The 18,370-nt window shown below is 31.8% G+C and overlaps 1 protein-coding gene and 1 long non-coding RNA gene across 2 annotated transcripts; both read left to right on the plus strand.

Annotated features, from left to right (window-relative positions):
- The first annotated feature begins 5,077 nt into the window (after nucleotides 1-5,077).
- LOC111713390 (uncharacterized) lies at nucleotides 5,078-16,779 on the plus strand. Its single transcript, XM_023488240.1, has 11 exons — nucleotides 5,078-5,250; nucleotides 5,833-5,861; nucleotides 7,346-7,451; nucleotides 7,899-8,026; nucleotides 8,785-9,187; nucleotides 9,863-9,920; nucleotides 10,605-10,799; nucleotides 11,680-11,756; nucleotides 13,180-13,271; nucleotides 15,364-15,419; nucleotides 16,475-16,779. The coding sequence occupies exons 1-11, from the start codon at nucleotides 5,089-5,091 to the stop codon at nucleotides 16,531-16,533; spliced, it is 1,365 nt and encodes a 454-aa protein (XP_023344008.1). The 5' UTR covers nucleotides 5,078-5,088; the 3' UTR covers nucleotides 16,534-16,779.
- A 672-nt stretch (nucleotides 16,780-17,451) lies between these two features.
- On the plus strand, nucleotides 17,452-17,991 carry LOC111713393 (uncharacterized). Its single transcript, XR_002767683.1, has 2 exons — nucleotides 17,452-17,829; nucleotides 17,886-17,991. It is a non-coding gene; the product is annotated as an uncharacterized LOC111713393 (long non-coding RNA).
- Nucleotides 17,992-18,370: the final 379 nt, after the last annotated feature.

Raw genomic sequence — 18,370 nt, forward strand, 5'->3', positions numbered from 1 at the left:
TATTTTTGGAGTAAAAACTGATACAGGGTGTCCCACGAAACATGACAGTTAATGAATAGTTATGAATGTCGTCTTCTCTAAACTGTATGGGATATTAAAGGCTTTTTGCAGTTTATTTCACTTTGAAATCAATTTTACTATAACATGGCTCTCATATAGTATTTTTATTATTGTCTTATGGTATCAAACCACTTAAAAAATAATGGAAGAAGACATTCTAAGCTATTCACCAACTGTCTTGTTTCGTGGGACACCATGTATCTAAATCAGGTTCAGCTAAGTAAGGTAAGCTAATTGGGGTGTCAATGTATTGGAAGATATGAATTTTAATCTTTAAAGACAAATCTTTTAATAATTAAAGACAATTTATTAAATTATCGAATTTGTCATTTTATTATTTTTTGGTACCATTAAAAACCTAATTATCAGGTAAAAAATGTCAGAATTAGTAAAAAGAATATCAGGATATAGGAACACACAAGAAGTTCATTTCTTGTAAATTCAATGCCTTTGAACTTTTTATTTGTGTGTTAGTTTCAAACCATTTGTTTGTTCTATACTTTCCCAACTTCATTTTCTAAATAATTGAGTGTTCTGTGTACATACACAATGTACGTAATAACCACATTACTTAGCACGTACATGACTCTTCTTCAACTGTTCCAACAAAGGGTGTCACACGAAACATGAAATTGTTAGCTGCACCTTGCTTAGCTGAACCTGATTTAAATATCAGTTTTTACTCCTATTCTTTCTTTTAAACACAATTAATGCTTATTAAAACTAATTACAGAACTGAGTGCCTAGAACTAAAAACAAACCAAAATCACAAAATGCAGGACTACTAAAAAAAACCTTGTAAACATTTTTTATGAACAATTAGTTTAGTAAATCAATTCCGAAATCTAAAAATTACAAAACCTAGGAGAAAAAAAAACAATAAAGCCTTCCACAAAATACAAATCCACTCTGACGAAAATATTTTTTTAAGAGACAAAAAACATACAATACGGTTACTTAACAAAATATCTTGGTTTTGCAATGAAGGGTTTAACTCTGTTTTTGATGATACACAGAAAATAAATTGCAAAAAAAGACTTGAACTATATCTGAATTATAAAAATATGGCTGTTTTTACAGATAGCATACAAAAGAATTGGTCTTTACCACAAACTAAATGTCGCTAACCTTATATATTTTAAACTATGAATTCTCTTAGATCAAATATTTTAAGCTTGAATACCAAAGGCACACAATCACGCGCTAAAATATAGTGATTACAAATTTGAGTTTGTGGCACAGACTCAACTCCTACAGACAAGTGGATATAAGGTTTACAGTGAGTTACAGTGAGTTGTTTGTCATTTACAATGTTGTTGGTTAACAGATATTAACACGTTTATAAATATACTTTGCTTGTCTGTCTGTTTGTATCCAATAAACACATAAAAGGCAGAACCTCATCGGGCCCTAATTTTGTGTGGAACTTAACATGACCCCAGGAAAGGTTTATTAAAGATCAAAATTTGGGAGAAAATCCTGGAAAATAGTTGGAATTTCTTTTTTTGAATACGCCAATTCGAAAAAAACGTGACAAAATTTTCAAATTATTAAAAATGGCCGACCTTCAAAGCAACAATTAAAAGCTAGATCGATTTGTAATTATTTCTTAAAGCCTAGTATTGGTATATCTAGCCTTAAAAATTAAATAAAAAAATTTGTTTTTAACCTTTGTGACAGAAACAATCTCAAGAACTGACGAGGGTCAACCCAGACTGAAATATATTTTCAATAAATATGGAACTAACATCTTCTTTTTTTCTCTACAGAGGTTTGGTCCATGAGTGATCCATCAACATCACCGAATTTTAAATTAAAAACTACAATTCAGTAGAAGTACACATTTCCCTTTACTCTTAACACGGATTTCAGGATTCATCCCTAATTGGATGAACGCTAAGAAATTTCAAATTTTCATCTAACAAAATTTGTTGGAGCACCGACATCAAATTCATCTTACCAGAATCATTCGTTAAATTTTGTTGAATGATTCTGCTAAGATGAATTTGATGCCGGTGCTCCAACAAATTTTGCTAGATGAAAATTTGAAATTTCTTGGAGTGCATGATGCAATAGGTAGATAGATAAATGGTACCGCTTTGCAATTACTACCGGGATGGTGTCCCCCCCCCCGAGGGTGTTCCCCCCCTTCCTACCTTATCGCATTTATTAATTCCACTTATTTTAATTTAGGATTAGTTTAATCTCTTTTTTGCCACTTTGGTTTAGAAAATATTAATGTTCACTAACAGTGATTTAGGAAACCCCTTAACAAATCGCGTGAATGTAAAAATGTTTAAATATCCATTTTTTGAGAAATAATATTTTGAAAAACCTTTTTTATTTTTATATTCAGGGTGTTTTAAGTTAAAGGGTTTAAAATGAGAGGGTAAAGACTATAGATTTTATTGGAATAAAATGTAAATTCAAATATAATATAAATAGATTTCTTAATGTGAGTTAAAGAAAAGAACTGATTCAGGAAGAGAACAAGATCTTTACATTAGAGAAAACTTTGCTGGACTTTTTTTTCTTACAGAAAACAATAGTTAATTTCTTTTGTTAAGTTTTTCTATTTAGATCTATAAGGAGAATATTTATTGGTTCCATTAGATACAGGGTTCAAAACTTAAGTATCGTAATGAAACCCAGTATCGGAAACCAGGTTTTCATGGATATATGGGGTTAGGCAGTTTTGTAGATGCAAATATTTTTGTTTGGAAAAATTATTTTAATTTGTCTCTTCACATTCTCTTTTTGTTTTTGATTGCTTGATAAAATATACGTAAATGTACATATGGATGTAATAAATATCGGGTAACACAATATATTATGTAAATCTACAGTACGTTATACATTATTAATTATTTATGTTTACGGGACTGTAGCCGTGTGGATCGTGTCTTGGTTGATATACTGATCAATAATTCGCTATTGTCCGGTTGACATACCAAATGAGATCGCACCCTGTGTAGTGGCGTTGATAGTTCGTGGGATTGTAGCCGTGTGAATCGTGTCCTGTTTGAGACATTGATTAATTGATTACTAGTGTCCGTAGTCCGTACCGACACCGATGGATAACGAAATCGCGCCCAGTGGTAGTGGCGTTGATAGTTCATGGGATCATGTCCTGTATGATAATCATAGTGGACGGATTGCACCTGGACTAATACAATATATCGGACAAAGTTTTAAGAGTTTTGCATTTACTACATGGACCCCAACAGAAGGAGTGTCGTTCAACGATGCTCTCTTAACCTTATTCCTGCCGGGTTAGTCTGAGGCTGTTGAAATTTTCTGACTTTTCCTAAATACCCATAGCCCTCCCTATACCGGGCTTTTATACTAACTGTCCGAGTTCTCTGGCAGACTGCCTGAATGACTACTTTTTCCTGTAACAAACTAAATCATTGGTTTGACCCACTTTCAGTTGTCAGATTTTGATAATTTTTAGCTTTTTGGAAAGCCAATGGCATAAGGAAACGGATTGCGCAAATTATTTGCAAAAGAAATTTTCACATTTTTATCTTTTATTATTTACACACAAGGTTATTTAAAATTTAGATTTTTTTTTGCATTTTTGAAATAGCATGGTTTGGGGATTTTCAAAAATGTATATTTTATCATTTTTTGGCAACTTTTTGTTTGCAAACATTTTTATTCTATAACTGGATTTTGCAAAAAAAATACAGCTTTCTGCAAATTTTCAATTTTTTTTCCGATTCTAAAAGTAGAGCATAAGAGCTTTCAAATGATGTATCATTTGTCATATTTGGACATCAAATATGGGATTTTAAGTGGGGGGGGGGGGTCAAACTGCCCCCCCCAGCGTATCCTGGTTTTCAATTACCCCAGCAATGATAAGGTTAAATTTACGACTCAGGTATTATATCAACAATGTTGATGTTATATTGTTATTTTAAAACGTAGCGTGTACGCTGTTATGTTTGGAGTATCGTTAATCTTGTATGCTTGATCTCGTTATCCAATGTGGGTACTTTTTATTTCAGGATAAATGCTGGGATATCGAAAATGAATTAAATTAATCCGTATACGATGTAGATCAAAACTAGATCCCGAGATTACCAACAAAAATTTCTGAATTCTGACAGCATTTTGCTTTCTATAAAACTCTTATACAGTTTCAAGTTTTTTCTGTTGATTAAGTATTCAAAGTAATAATATTTTTGTTCTCACTATGTCTAAACATAAGCATGATGTCAGTGCCACACTAGTTCATGCTGACTCTGTTCAACAATATTGTTGACGTTAATTCGAGTTAAAAGAACCAACAGACAAGGAAAACTGAAATGTAATGTATATATATGATATTCATGAAGAATGAATTAACCTTCAAATAAAAGGTTCCATTAATCTATATAATAAAGCTCTTCGTTCATATATTTATATTTATATTTGTATATATGTTAGCTATAGCTGGCCACACGGCTGGACCAAATTGACTGATTTTATTTGAGTGAACCCATGGGTGCAAATGGAAACATAGGCTAAGAAAAAAAAAAAATGTTTTTCTACCAAAATCCGATTTTAATTATTTAAATTAAATTTTTTTAATTTCAAGGCTAGTAGAATATAATAGCAGTATCCTTTAAACCTTTTCTGATTAAGATAACTTAGTTTTTGGCTCTTCTAAAACGTGATACACCAAAGAAGAGCAAGAAAATGTTTATTTGTGTTTAATTCTTAGCTCATTTATTTTCAAATCATTATTCATTATTAAATCTTTGCAGAAACCGTTGATATTTCAAACTATGAATTCTCTTAGATGAAGAAGTCAAAGTTCAAAATTACAGAAGGTTTACACCATCAGGTTGCAAAATAAATGTATGAAATTAGACTTTTAGGCAAGTAATTAATTAATCTAGGTTATTTAGTATCGATACATGGATCAACTAGTTGTTCCATGGTATCGATAACGAAAGAGTACTCTGTACAGTGTACAGTGTACAATGTACACTGTACATATGCAGGTCTAAAGTATTCATGTTTCAGAAATAAAATGACGAGATGAGTCAAGATTCTTATTGCTTAGAGTCCAGTTCTACATGTACAGAACAAAAATGTTTATGTACTGGTCCCCTAGAATCATGTACAGTGTGTAAACAAGTGTACAAGAATGGTATTCTTGGTTCTTTACCAAGTATGTATTTAGATGCCGCGTTGTACAAGGTAAACTAAACTAATAAATGAAAAAATGTTATTTCTTAAAGGGACTGTAAGCGTAATGCAAAATGACCCTGACTGCATAGATGGCAATGCCGATTTACAACGGTACCCTTTAAGGCTTTTTCTGCTCAAGTAAGATCAATAAATCCATGCTCTTGATTATTTAAATTGTTTATTTTCGTTTGTAGTTTTCTGCAAACTGTGAACTTCTTGCGAATTTTCCAAAGGAGCTGAGTTTTCACAACAAACTCAGATTTTCTAATCCCTATATCTTTGGAACCCATATGTTCAAAACCTCTGTTATTTCAAACTTAGGCTTAGTGAGCTAACATAACTCATGGTTTGAAACATCAAATGTCTACGATATCGGAATCTAAAGATATAATTGTAAGAAAATCAGAGTTTCTCACTCAGTTTCTTTTTGATCATCAGATAAAGGTTTCAAGTGTACCGCTGTACCTCGGGCAAAGCTATCTTTGCCATGGAGGGTCATTAAGAACCACGCCTAAAGTCACTTTAAAAGGGAAAAAGTATTTACATATTTTAAAAAAAAGATCTGTGACAATAATTTTTAATTTTTGGAAGGAATCTGCTGATACTGGAATCCGGATCGGGTGAGTTGTATCTATATATTTATACTAAGCTTGTCTGTCTGTTAGGGTGTCTGTATTTTTGTACCCAATAAACTTCAAAATGCCTGAACCGATCGGACCCAAATTGTGAGTGGGACCTCACATGACCCCAGGAAAGGTTTATGAATGATCAAAATTTGTCTAAAAAATCGATTTTTATAAAATGTTTAAATCCACGAATTTTTTTTTATAAAATCCGCGAACTTTAAAAAAAACATTTTAATAATAAATACCCCTAAAAACCTAGCATTATAAACTTTTGCCTGCAAACTACATAGTTGCTAAAACTAATCAAAACCTTAATTCTTGCGACACATCGAAAATGAGGTTAAGGAATGAGATACGAAAAATGATAAAAGCTAAACGAAAACTTTGCCTTTTAAAATGTATTCTGCAGTTTGGAGGTGTAATATTTGGATACTGCACATGGTTTTGATATTTCTTGTTTTTATTGAAACATTTTTGAGAAAGTCGGAATTCAGAACTTTTGTATGAAATGGCTCTTACTCAATATTCACGCTATAAACATCTATGTCTTGAAGCTAATAGCGCAATCTGTTAGATCCACCTCAATAGATGTGGATTATCAATTTAAAAGTTGCGACCTTGAATCTAGGAAGTAGCAATGCCAATTTTACCTCCTGCTATTTTAATTATCCCTACCTCTGTTAAAACAAATAAAAATAGTTTATTCTGATATTTAAATTGTTACAAAAAGTGTTTTATGAACTTTTTGGCTCAAATTTTCTAAATAAATTGAACTGAACTAAATAAATCAAGTGTATGACAATGTTGTAATGTGATTAACGTTTAATATAGGTTAAATTAGGTATCCCTGGGTAAATATAGGTTAATTTAGGTATCCCGGGGTAAATATAGGTTAAATTAGGTATCCCTGGGTAAATATAGGTTAATTTAGGTATCCCTGGGTAAATATAGGTTAAATTAGGTATCCCTGGGTAAATATAGGTTAAATTAGGTATCCCTGGGTAAATATAGGTTAAATTAGGTATCCCGGGGTAAATATTGGTTAAATTAGGTATCCCGGGGTAAATATAGGTTAAATTAGGTATCCCGGGGTAAATCGAAAAGAATTCTAAAAGTTACACTCCAAGATTTATATAATTTTTCTAAGTTCTCCAAATAGATCCCACAAGTTGGAACCATATAAACTAAATACATAAATTTTATATAGTTTTACAACCATAGATGGTTTAGAGAAGTGAAACTCTTGAAATGTATACCCTTTAGAAATAAATTCTTTTTATACTGCAAACTTTCACCATTGAGTTATCTGATTGTAAAATATTACAATGTTTGATCTCGTTTACAAAGGTTTTCACAGTACTGCAAGTTTGCAACTGTATTAGGTCAACAAAAAGTTTACAAAACCAAGATAACACATTTTATCTTATTGTGTTTGAACGATCTTGTCCAAGATGAAAGATGAAAGATCAATGTTTCAGAAAACCTGATGTTTGTGACAGCATAGAATCCGAGGATACATCTAGTCTAGTTCTCTCTACTTCTAGTTCTATGTCGCTAATAGAACACAAGATACAGGAGATACAGGTACTTCAGGGGATACAGTGATACAAGTACTACAGGAGATACAGGTACTTCAGGAGATACAGGGATACAGGTACTACAGGGGATACAAGGATAAAGGGATACAGGGAATACAGTGATACAGTGATACGGGGACACAGGGATACAGGGATGCAGGTACTACAGGGGATCCAGGGATACAGAGATACAGGGACACAGGGATACAGTGATATAGGGATACAGACATACAGGGACACAGGGATACATGACTACAGTGATTCAGGGATACAGGGATACATGGATACAGGGATACAGGGATACAGGTACTACAGGAATACAGGGATACAGAAGATAATATGTATACAATGATACAAGGATACAACACATTTGAACAAAGTCTGATGTGAAATTAACCTTGGTTCTGAGTTGAATGAGTGAAACTTGAAGAAAACTAATCTTGAATTCTACAAGGACGGTTCAACAAAACTCTTTGGGAGGAGAAACCATCCAAACCAAAACTCTTCACAGTGTTTCAAGAAATCGACTTCAACTTGGAAGGAGTCTGCAGATTGTGAGTTTACTGATACTTGTGGATTAAGGCGAGTCTTAATTTTCTAATTTATTCCTGTTTCCAGGGATATTAGAAGTAAAAGATAAAGAGTTTAATATATCGATAGTCTTCCAATCAAAGTCTTTAAATTTAATTTTTTTTTTAATTTACCACGTCTATCCAGCATTTCTGTTTAAGGGAACTTGAGATGGAAATGAGCAAGAAACTGCCCATAAAAATGGGATCATTCAATGAACGTACTGTCCCGTTTTTCTATGTCTTTTCTATGTATTGTGTACTATACTGTACTTTCTCTAGTACCCTATATTAACGTACTGTCCCGTTTTTCTATGTCTTTTCTATGTATTGTGTACTAATCTATGCTTTCTCTAGTACCCTATATAAACGTACTGTCCCGTTTTTCTATGTCTTTTCTATGTATTGTGTACTATACTATGCTTGCTCTAGTACCCTATATAAACGTACTGTCCCGTTTTTCTATGTCTTTTCTATGTATTGTGTACTATACTATGCTTGCTCTAGTACCCTATATAAACGTACCGTCCCGTTTTTCTATGTCTTTTCTATGTATTGTGTACTATACTATGCTTGCTCTAGTACCCTATATAAGTCAATCCAATACTTCAAATAAACCGGAGTTTTCAGTGTGTCTGACATTTTCAATTCTTTAGATAGAAAATTTTTCATTAAGGTTCTATACCGTTGAGGACATTTTCTCTTTTGATCTAGGACCGCTAGATTTTTAAAATAAATATGAATAAGAAAATAAATTAAGACTGTATACAGGAATGCAATGAGTGATATAATAAGTGATGGCAAAAGTGATCTAAAAATTGTTGAACCTGGTGATCTGCGTACTCATGAAACTAATGATCATTGTATAACTAGTGATCAATCCTCTCTCTATATCGAGCTAAACCACTCCCCTACCCTATCTCATGTCGAACAATCTTCCTCAACTAAAAAACTGATGAAAAATTCAAAACATTTATCTAGACATTTACACCATGATGAACTCTTCCTACATTCCTCCAGCAGAGAGATATCTACCAGAGATCATGCCGGTCAAACGGACGAAATCATTCCAGAGATCTATTTAGAGATCAATTCTATAATCAAGCCTGAAATCAATCTGAAAATGGATCTTGACGAGGAGAACTCACATCATGTTTTCATATCCAGTGAAAAGGTATATATGAAATTTTAAAAATGATTTGAAGTAATATCTTGAATTAACCATATTCCTACTTGCACTTCAAATGCAGGATTAGAAATGAGCCATAACTTCGTTTTCTAACTAATGTCCCCTAAAGTTTCAACAGAAATATTAAAATAAAAACATTAATTTTTGCTTTGAGGAAGCATCTTTATTTAAAGTTTAAAATAGAAAAATTGATTGATTTTGGAAGTTTTAAATTTATTAATTGTTTATATTTTACAATCTAATAAATGTAAACAATATTATTCAAAATATATCCCAGAATTAAGTGGATGATGAAAGAGATCATGTAGGAAAAAAGGAAGGAGTAGAGGAATGAACCGATTAAAGAGAAAGATCAAATGAATCAATTTTATATTTGCATATTATTTACATATATTGCAAACTGAATAATATTTAAACTCACTTGGTTTTGAATTTCTTTAAGAAAATCATTTATAGGATATTATACAATAAAGGAATTTATACCGGGTAGTTCAAGGAATTTGACTATAATGTAACAAATTTTTCAACATGACCGACAAGGGGGGGGGATGCAATGTGAAGAATTTCAGTTTTTATATAAAAAGTTAAACATAAAATTCTAAATTCTGCAATAAATTTTAGAAAGAAATAAAGACTAAAAAAGATTTTTTTCGAGTGTAGGAGTCTCTCATGGCAAAGGAAGACGATATTACGAACCTTCATAGAGCTGTTCTTCCAGGTACAGTGCAGTGGTAACCGGGAAACTGTGGAAAGATTGTCGTCTTCGTGCTTCTTCTACATTGAGAAATTTCTAATTGTTTCAACTGATTTAAACCTAAAAATGTTCAGACACTGTTGTTAAATTTTCCAAGTAGCGTCTTATCAAATCAGGGTCACGTGACTGGTGAAGATTCTGAACCAATAGAAATTGTGACGGCGGTAACACTTATCTTTCTATCTATTTCCTCATTCAATGAAACCTTTGCTAATTCAGTAAATGGAAATGTGTACTTCTACTAATTAGGTGCAGAGGAAATTTTAAAAGAAAAAGGCAGACAACCTTCACTCCATTGCTAGTCTGGTTACCGCTGTACAAACTAAAGGCGCATCGTACTTTTAGAAGTTTGGCCAGAAGAAAAAGTGTTAAATGTTTTTTTTATAATGTTTAGTTCAAAATACGGAGTAATTGCCAAAATTCACGTCATCCTGGTTCGTTTAGACTTATCGACCCTAATAATTCTTCTGGTTAATTGATCTTTTTGTGGAGTTTTCCGATGTCCACGTAGAAATGTTAGATTTGAGAAGGAATTTTTAAAATGTTTTTAAAGATAACAAATATGCAATTCGTTGCGATTAAAAATGCTTTAAAAACGTCCGTACATATTTTTTAGCATTTTGAATTAATATATTTCTATATTTTAAGGCTTAGAAGATATAAATAAAGCTGAGGAAGATGAGAAGATAAGTATAGAAATTCAAGGTGAACAAAATGACGGGAAAACAAAAACTGAAAATGGCGGGAATGACGGGAAAGTGGAAAAGACTGAAGCAGAAAAGACTAAAGAGGAAGAAGATCAAGAAGAAATTGAGGATTTAGATGATTTTGTTTACATTCAAGGTACACAGTTTATAAACAGGGCGCAATGCAGGCTAAAAAATGTTAAAAAATTAACTCTTAAAATTGACTTTAAACTTTAAAAGACAAAATCGTTTAATTTTACCACTTGTCTGTTTCTGACCAGAAATTCTCATCTCTAAATGCAGTTTTGCAACGTGAGAACCAGGAAACTGTAAGGAATAGGAAGACGACAGTAAATAAATACTAAAGTGTATTTGATGTTAAGTTACACTGCAAATAGTAATAAAAATAATTTTATCAATTATAAAGTAAAACACATAGATTAATTAAAATTACAGATAGGACACTAGATGTCGTCTTTTAAAGATTTGGACGAAACTCGTTCACAATAACCAAGAGGAGTTTCGTGCAAACGGCGTAGAACAGACTCTCTCTGTCTTGCAATTCTACGCCGACTGCGATAAACTCCTCTGGGCTTCTGCCTCAGGGTTATTGTGAACGAGTTTCATCCAAATCTTGAAAGACAACATCTATTGTCCTTTCTGTTATTTTAATTAATCTATGGGGAAACGAGTCTCTGTCTCGTGTTCATTGGACTATTTAAAGTCATATTTCGAGTCTAAAAGTTGTCTTTCTATTTTCTTGTTCTTTCTGGTTGGGAAATAGTTTAAAATGGCTTCTTTTAATACCTTGTTAAGTTGTTAAGTGGTTTCAGACCAAAAAGAATAATAACAAAGATTGTATGGCCGTTAAATTATAGTAATCATTGATTTCAAAGTTAAATATATTTGACTAAAATATTTAAAACAAAATAAACTGCAAAACGTCTATAATATCTTATATAGTCTATGGAAGAAGACATTCAAAACTGTAATGTTTCGTGGGACACCCTGTATATTACTTTTTATTTGAATTCTAGGCAATGTTTCCTTGAAGATGAAGAAGCTGCAAGCTCAGCACTCTACAGACAGTTGTCTCTGCTGGGACGATAATCTGGTACATTCATTTCATTCATTTCATTCATTTCATTCATTTCATTCATTTCATTCATTTCATTCATTTATTCATTTCATTCATTTCATTCATTTCATTCATTTCATTCATTTCATTCATTTCATTCATTTTTTCTTTATTTTTGTAATCAAACTTTTCTGAAACTTTGCCGGATTAGTTTGGATTAAGAGGACTGCTCTCGATTTTCAAACCTAACAAAAACAAGTACAAACATATTTTACCATCAGTTTTCTAATGAAAATTAATGAAAATTAATGAAAATTAATAAATATGAAAACGTCGCAATAAATAAAAACTAACAAGAATAAAGAAGGATGAAAATGTCTGAAAGAATAAATGAAAATTTCTCAATGAATAAAATAAATGAGAATAAATAAGGATGAATAAGGATAAAAATGTCTCTATGAATTAAATTGAACAAGAAAAAATAAGGATAAATAAGGATGACAATGTCTCTATGAATTAAATTGAACAAGAAAAAATAAGGATTAATAAGGATAAAAATGTCTCTATGAATTAGATTAATGAAAAATAATTAAGGATGAATAAGGATGAAAATGTTTGAATGAATCTCCTTGAAAACGAATTGAAATCACCGATAATCCCCTTTCAGAATTAAAGGATTTAAAGAGAATTTGTATAAAAACTCTAAAAACCCTTTTAGCATCTTATTATAATGAAATCTTTTTTTCCTAGAATATGTCGGAACTTTAGTGGAATATTGATAATCGTGAATCCATGATCTCGGTTTTCAATGTGTCTGACTATCTAACTATCTGTCTTTCTATCATATCTAAGTATCTATATAGTATCTATTCATCTATCTACAGGGTGTCCCAAAAACATGGGAATTCAGTGACGAATTCGATATCGTCTTTGTTCTGAATTAGCATTGTAATACCTAATTTCAAAAGCCATAATATTATTATGTCTGCTAGAGTTTATTTAAAGAAAACGGTAAAAGACTGCAAAGATGTGTCTATAATGTCTCCGCAAGATGAACAGTGAATATGGACAAGTTTACTCTGTTTGTATACTGTAATTTTCTTGTTTTACTAAGTACAACCGGTTGCAGTCAAAACATAAACAAACAAAATGTAAACATAGCAGACGAAACTCTTACAGATTACAGCTTTCTCAGTAGGTATCACCATACTAAATGAAAGAATTATTTGAAAAGACGATATCGAATTCGTCACTGAATTCCCATGTTTTTTGGGACACCCTTTATCTATTCATATACAGGGTGTCCCCTATCATATTAGACTATTAACGGGCTCGTTTTTTTGGACGTATCTAACTATCTATCCATATATCTATCTATCTATCCGTGTATCTATCTATCTATCTATATTCATATCTTTCTATCCATATATCTATCTCTCTATGTATTTTATTTGTCTAGTATTCCCAGTTTGAGAGGCAGTCTAGCTGGACGAGCTACCACACCCACCTTATTGATAAAGACAGGGGCGTTCCCACAACAGTTAGGAAAAAGTAAAATAATCTATTTTCAAAATTTGCTTTTCTCTTTGTAGCCAAGAAACATAAAAACGGCTGAACCAAATCAGGCCCAATTTGTTTCTGGCAATGATGTTTGAAGTGTAAAAATGTTTCTCAGAAATAAATAATAATGTTCATTATTATGAACAAGATTTGTTTTGTCTCTATTTCGTGTATAAAATTATAAAATACCTAAAATTTAAGAGTTTTCACGGAAATGACCAATTACAATAACCAATGACAATTATCCCTCAAAAAAATATGTTTAGCGACCGAGCCAATTATTTGACTTGAATAAGAGGTTTATGGTGAAAACTCAATATTGCTGAACCCCTCCCCCCTAATACCCCACCCTACCACCCCCCATTACCACCTATATTTAATACTGTATATGCCCCTCACCCCTGAACAACCAGAATGAGAAGCATTCGGTTTCTTTTATTTACAATCAAAAGTGTTTTCGTCTAAAATTCAACAATCTTTAAACTTACGGATTTGTTCTTAAAATTCTTTTTTCATTCAAAACGTACAGGGTGTCCCACGAAACACAACAGTTGGTGAAAAGTTTGTTGAGTTGATTGAAACCAAGGATGTAATGCAAGGAAAGTTATTTCAGAAGTGTACACATATTTGTTGTCGCTAAGAAACAAGATTCTGACGATGAACAGCTAGACAAGGTATAACCCACAAATCAAAATCGATAATGCAGAAAACTCTTTATTTATAATGTTAATGGTTGACAATATTTTGTACTGCAGTGTACTGTCTCTGGGCGGTAATGTAAACACAAGACGGATGTTACAGCCTGACATGGGATCCATCTTTCACATAAAAAATCTATGAAATATTCTGGTCATAGGTAAATTTTTTGTGAATTTTCAAAATTAGCAAATTAAATGCTTTTAACCTCCTCGGATACTAAACGAACACTGATGCATCTATTCTTGTTTACAAATTCCGCCCAATGAGAACTGGTTTCAATAAGTACGCAGAGTGTACACGACCGTAATTAACTTTCCTTGCATTACACCCTTGATTGAAACCAAAGATAATCATTATTTGGCAATCGTATTATAGTAAACTTCATTTCAAAATAAAATGTATTTGAGTAAAAGATTTTTAAACCAAAATTAATGGAAAAAATCTTTAATATCTAATACAGTTTATGGAAGAAGACATTCAAAACTATTCATTAACTGTCATGTTTCGTGGGACACCCTGTATATGCCGACAACAAAAGTATTTCAGAAAAAAACTATTTTAGAAAAAAAGTATTTCAGAAAAAGTATTTAAAAAAAAAAGTATTTGAGAAAAAAAGTATTTCAGAAAAAAGTATTACAGAAAAAAATATTTCAGAAAAAAGGCTAAAATATCTTGTTCAAGGGGTCAAAATGTGATCAAAGTCATATTTTTCGCAAATATTCACAGAACATTTAAATCCACGTGCCCCAGCTGAGTCTGCTATAGCTTTAGTACTTCCTCGACAAGGGTTGCTTTGTCAATTTTATTTTTGTGTATTTAAGTTTTAAAGTTTGAAAAATCAGTTTTACCAAACTGCAAATAATAGCAATTTAAAATGTTACAAATTTACAAAATTTGAAAACGTTTAGTTTACATAACAAGGTTTGCTTTCAATCTAAAACTTCAATAAAGATGGAAAATAAGTTTTTTTATGGAAAAAGGGATTTTTTCAATAATCAATAATAAGTGACTAAAATTTCAAGTGAACGTCGATTTATAGTGGCATACTCACAACCATAGATTAATTAACAATAACAGAAAGAACACTTGATGTCATCTTTTCAAGATTTAGGGGTTCTTCGTTCACAATAAACCTGAGGAGGAGTTACGCGCATGCTGCGTAGAAATACAAGACATAGAGAGAGCCGGTTCTACGCCACATACGCGTAGCTCCTTTGGGCTTCTGCCTCAGGTTTATTGTGAACGAAAACCCCCTAAATATTGAAAAGAAGACAGCTAGTGTCCTCTCTGTTATTAATCTATGCTCACAACGGTGTCCTAAAAGTTTCTGATGAAGAATGAATGAATACAACCCAATATTCTAATTTTTTTATCGTTTTCCTAGATGGCTTGAGAAGTTGATCACAGGAGGTCTATTATTCATATCTACAGCTGTACTAGGCATGTATTCACATTAAACAAAAGACATACAGTAATAGAGAGAAAAATGGGATAGAAAGACGACATATAAGTTAGTTTACACGTCTCATGTGCATTGGACTTTTTAAATTGCTTCCATTTGCAGAGTTTTCTGGGCATCACTGTAAATGAAATGTAATTTCTCCTACTCCACTTAATAAAACATTAAGCGTCGAGCAAATGATTACGAAACCTTTTGGATAAATTGCATAGTTTTTCCTCAAAATAAGCATGCACTCAATTTTCTTCTTTTTCGATGAAATTAACAATTTAAAATCTTTGCCACAAAGTCAATTTTCAAATTTCTATATCTTTGGAATTTGGTTATGTCAACTTTTGATATTTCAAACTTAAATGATTTGATCTTACAGAATTCTAAGTTTGAAATTGGATCATAAAGAGGTAGGGATTAAATATTTGAGCTTGTGACAAAGACTCAATTTCTTTGTCTAAATTAAACCTTGATGTGTGATAAGAAATTTTTTTCCCCGGTAAATAATACGATTTCAAACCTATATTAAACATGCCCTAATAATATATTTATACAATGCAGAACATAAAATTCTGAAATAGAAAGACGACATTTAAACTCGAAGTATGACTTTAAATAATCCCATTTACATGAGACACAGATTGTGCAGTGTAAACAGATCCAGTCAACTTAATAAGTGATTTATAATGTTACTACAGTGGTAAACGATTATATCAATACAATGAAGACGACTTTTTTATTAAGTATTGATTGTCAACAAGTTTTTTTTTAATTACACGTTTACAAGTGATGAGAGAGAAGCATTTTTAATAGATAGCTCCTCTTGAGTCTTGACTCCTATGTTTAATTATTAATTCTCATTGTATTGATATACTCGCCTACCACTGCAGTTTAACTTTTTGCGTTGTAACATCATCAAATAAGACTAATAATTGTCGTCTTCCTAATTCAGAGTTTTCTGGTTCTTACTGTATCTTTATAAATATATTATAGAAATACTTCATTTATTGTAAATTTAATAATAATGTGAATAATCTGATTTAAGTGCTGCTCTTCTACGTTCAGAATTCTAAATATCAACTAAATTTTGGAGACCACAGCTAGACTATAATACACTGAATAGAAACATTTAATATTTTGGAAAAATACAATTGTATAACAAGGAAAAAGTGAAAGTACTGTATTCTTTAAATAAAGAAATATAAAGAGGATTTTTTAATTTGTACCTGTTATTACACAAAATCTTAAAATTACAAATTCTTGATCTCATTTAGAATATAAAACAACGCCAATAATTCCAACAGTTATGTTCAGCAAAAGTATAACCAGTCACTAAACTTTTTGAACTTAATTTTCAACAGTAAACTTTTATCAAAATAATGTTTTTTACTTGAATTTAAAAAAATTAACAAAATTTAGAGTTGTCTTCTAAAGATATTAATTGATTAGAAAATATTTGCGTTTTTCTGTTAAATAATATGGATTTTTATCTTTAATTTTTTTAAGCAGTATTTTCATTTCTATTATGTGGGCACCTGACAAAAAACTTACATATTCATTACTTTAATGTTGTTTTGTTTTACTTTCTGTCTTAAAACTTTTAACTTTTTATAAAGTTTTTTGTAATGTTAGCTCATGAATTCATGTAATGTTTTTGTAATGTTAGCTCATGAATTCATGTAATGTTTTTGTAATGTTAGCTCATGAAAACATGTAATGTTTTTGTAATGTTAGCTCATGAAAACATGTAATGTTTTTGTAATGTTAGCTCATGAATTCATGTAATGTTTTTGTAATGTTAGCTCATGAAAAAAACTTTCGTTTTATGAAAAATTAAATATTTTCAGAAAAAAATGATTTATAAATTCAAAATTTGTTATTGCTGAAATACAATTATTTTTTATTTTGTCGATCAATTTATTTGAACAAATATAAAACTTCCTAAAGAGAGAAAAATACAACATATTTAGCTGAAACACAGTGCCCTTTTTTTGTTCTTCAGATATAATATTAAAAAAAACACCATTGTTAAAACAAATTCGAAATATAAGGAAGACGATTGTTCCGACTCAAATGCCGATGTTAATTCCCTGGATGTGTGTGTACACTGAATACACAGAATCCTTTTCCGCCATACAACACACCCCACATGTCAAATCTCCGCTCAACCTAGCTCCCGCTTCACCAGTCAGTCAGCGGAAAACACTCACGAGATTCACAACTCCGTCTCAACCCTGGCTCCTTTGTGATGATGATTCAGATACGGAACCAACAACAGAAGACACTGCTTACACCTAGCTCCGCGCTCCACAAAGTTCCAGAGATCCGGGCGGAACCAGACTTCCTTCCATTATCCTGTATACAGGATAAGTCCGCAATCTCTCCCTCCCACAGGAGAAGGTAACAATAGTTCGCTCCGCAGGAGAAGGTAACAATAGTTCGCTCCGCAGGAGAAGGTAACAATAGTTCGCTCCGCAATGTTCCAGAGATCCGGGCGGAACCAGACTTCCTTCCATTATCCTGTATACAGGATAAGTCCGCAATCTCTCTCCCTTAGACTAAGCCTAGTTGTGAGAAAGCCTGCCGTCAAGATTGATGATCTGCATCACCATCATGAAGTTCTACAAACACCTTCTAACTGATATTCGTCTATAGTTTCTTTATTAATTTCTAAACCAATCAATTTAAGCCCCACTTGGGAAAATATTTCATAACCCTTTTGTTTTTATAAATAAAGATTAGAAATACCGTTAGATCTCTTTTATTTTATCATATTGACTTTTAAAGTCAACAACCATAGTTTTATAATAACTACATGATAACACTTGATATTATAATTAAGTAAGAGCAAGTAAGTAAAAGTTTGTGATGATTTTGTGAAACGCTCTTCTTGATAAAGTATCAGGAAATTCTTTTATCGGATTTTCAGATCGGTTTTACT

The sequence above is a fragment of the Eurytemora carolleeae genome, unplaced genomic scaffold, assembly GCF_000591075.1.
Source record: "Eurytemora carolleeae unplaced genomic scaffold, Eaff_2.0 scaffold1418, whole genome shotgun sequence".
Classification (NCBI taxonomy): Eukaryota; Metazoa; Arthropoda; class Copepoda; order Calanoida; family Temoridae; genus Eurytemora; species Eurytemora carolleeae.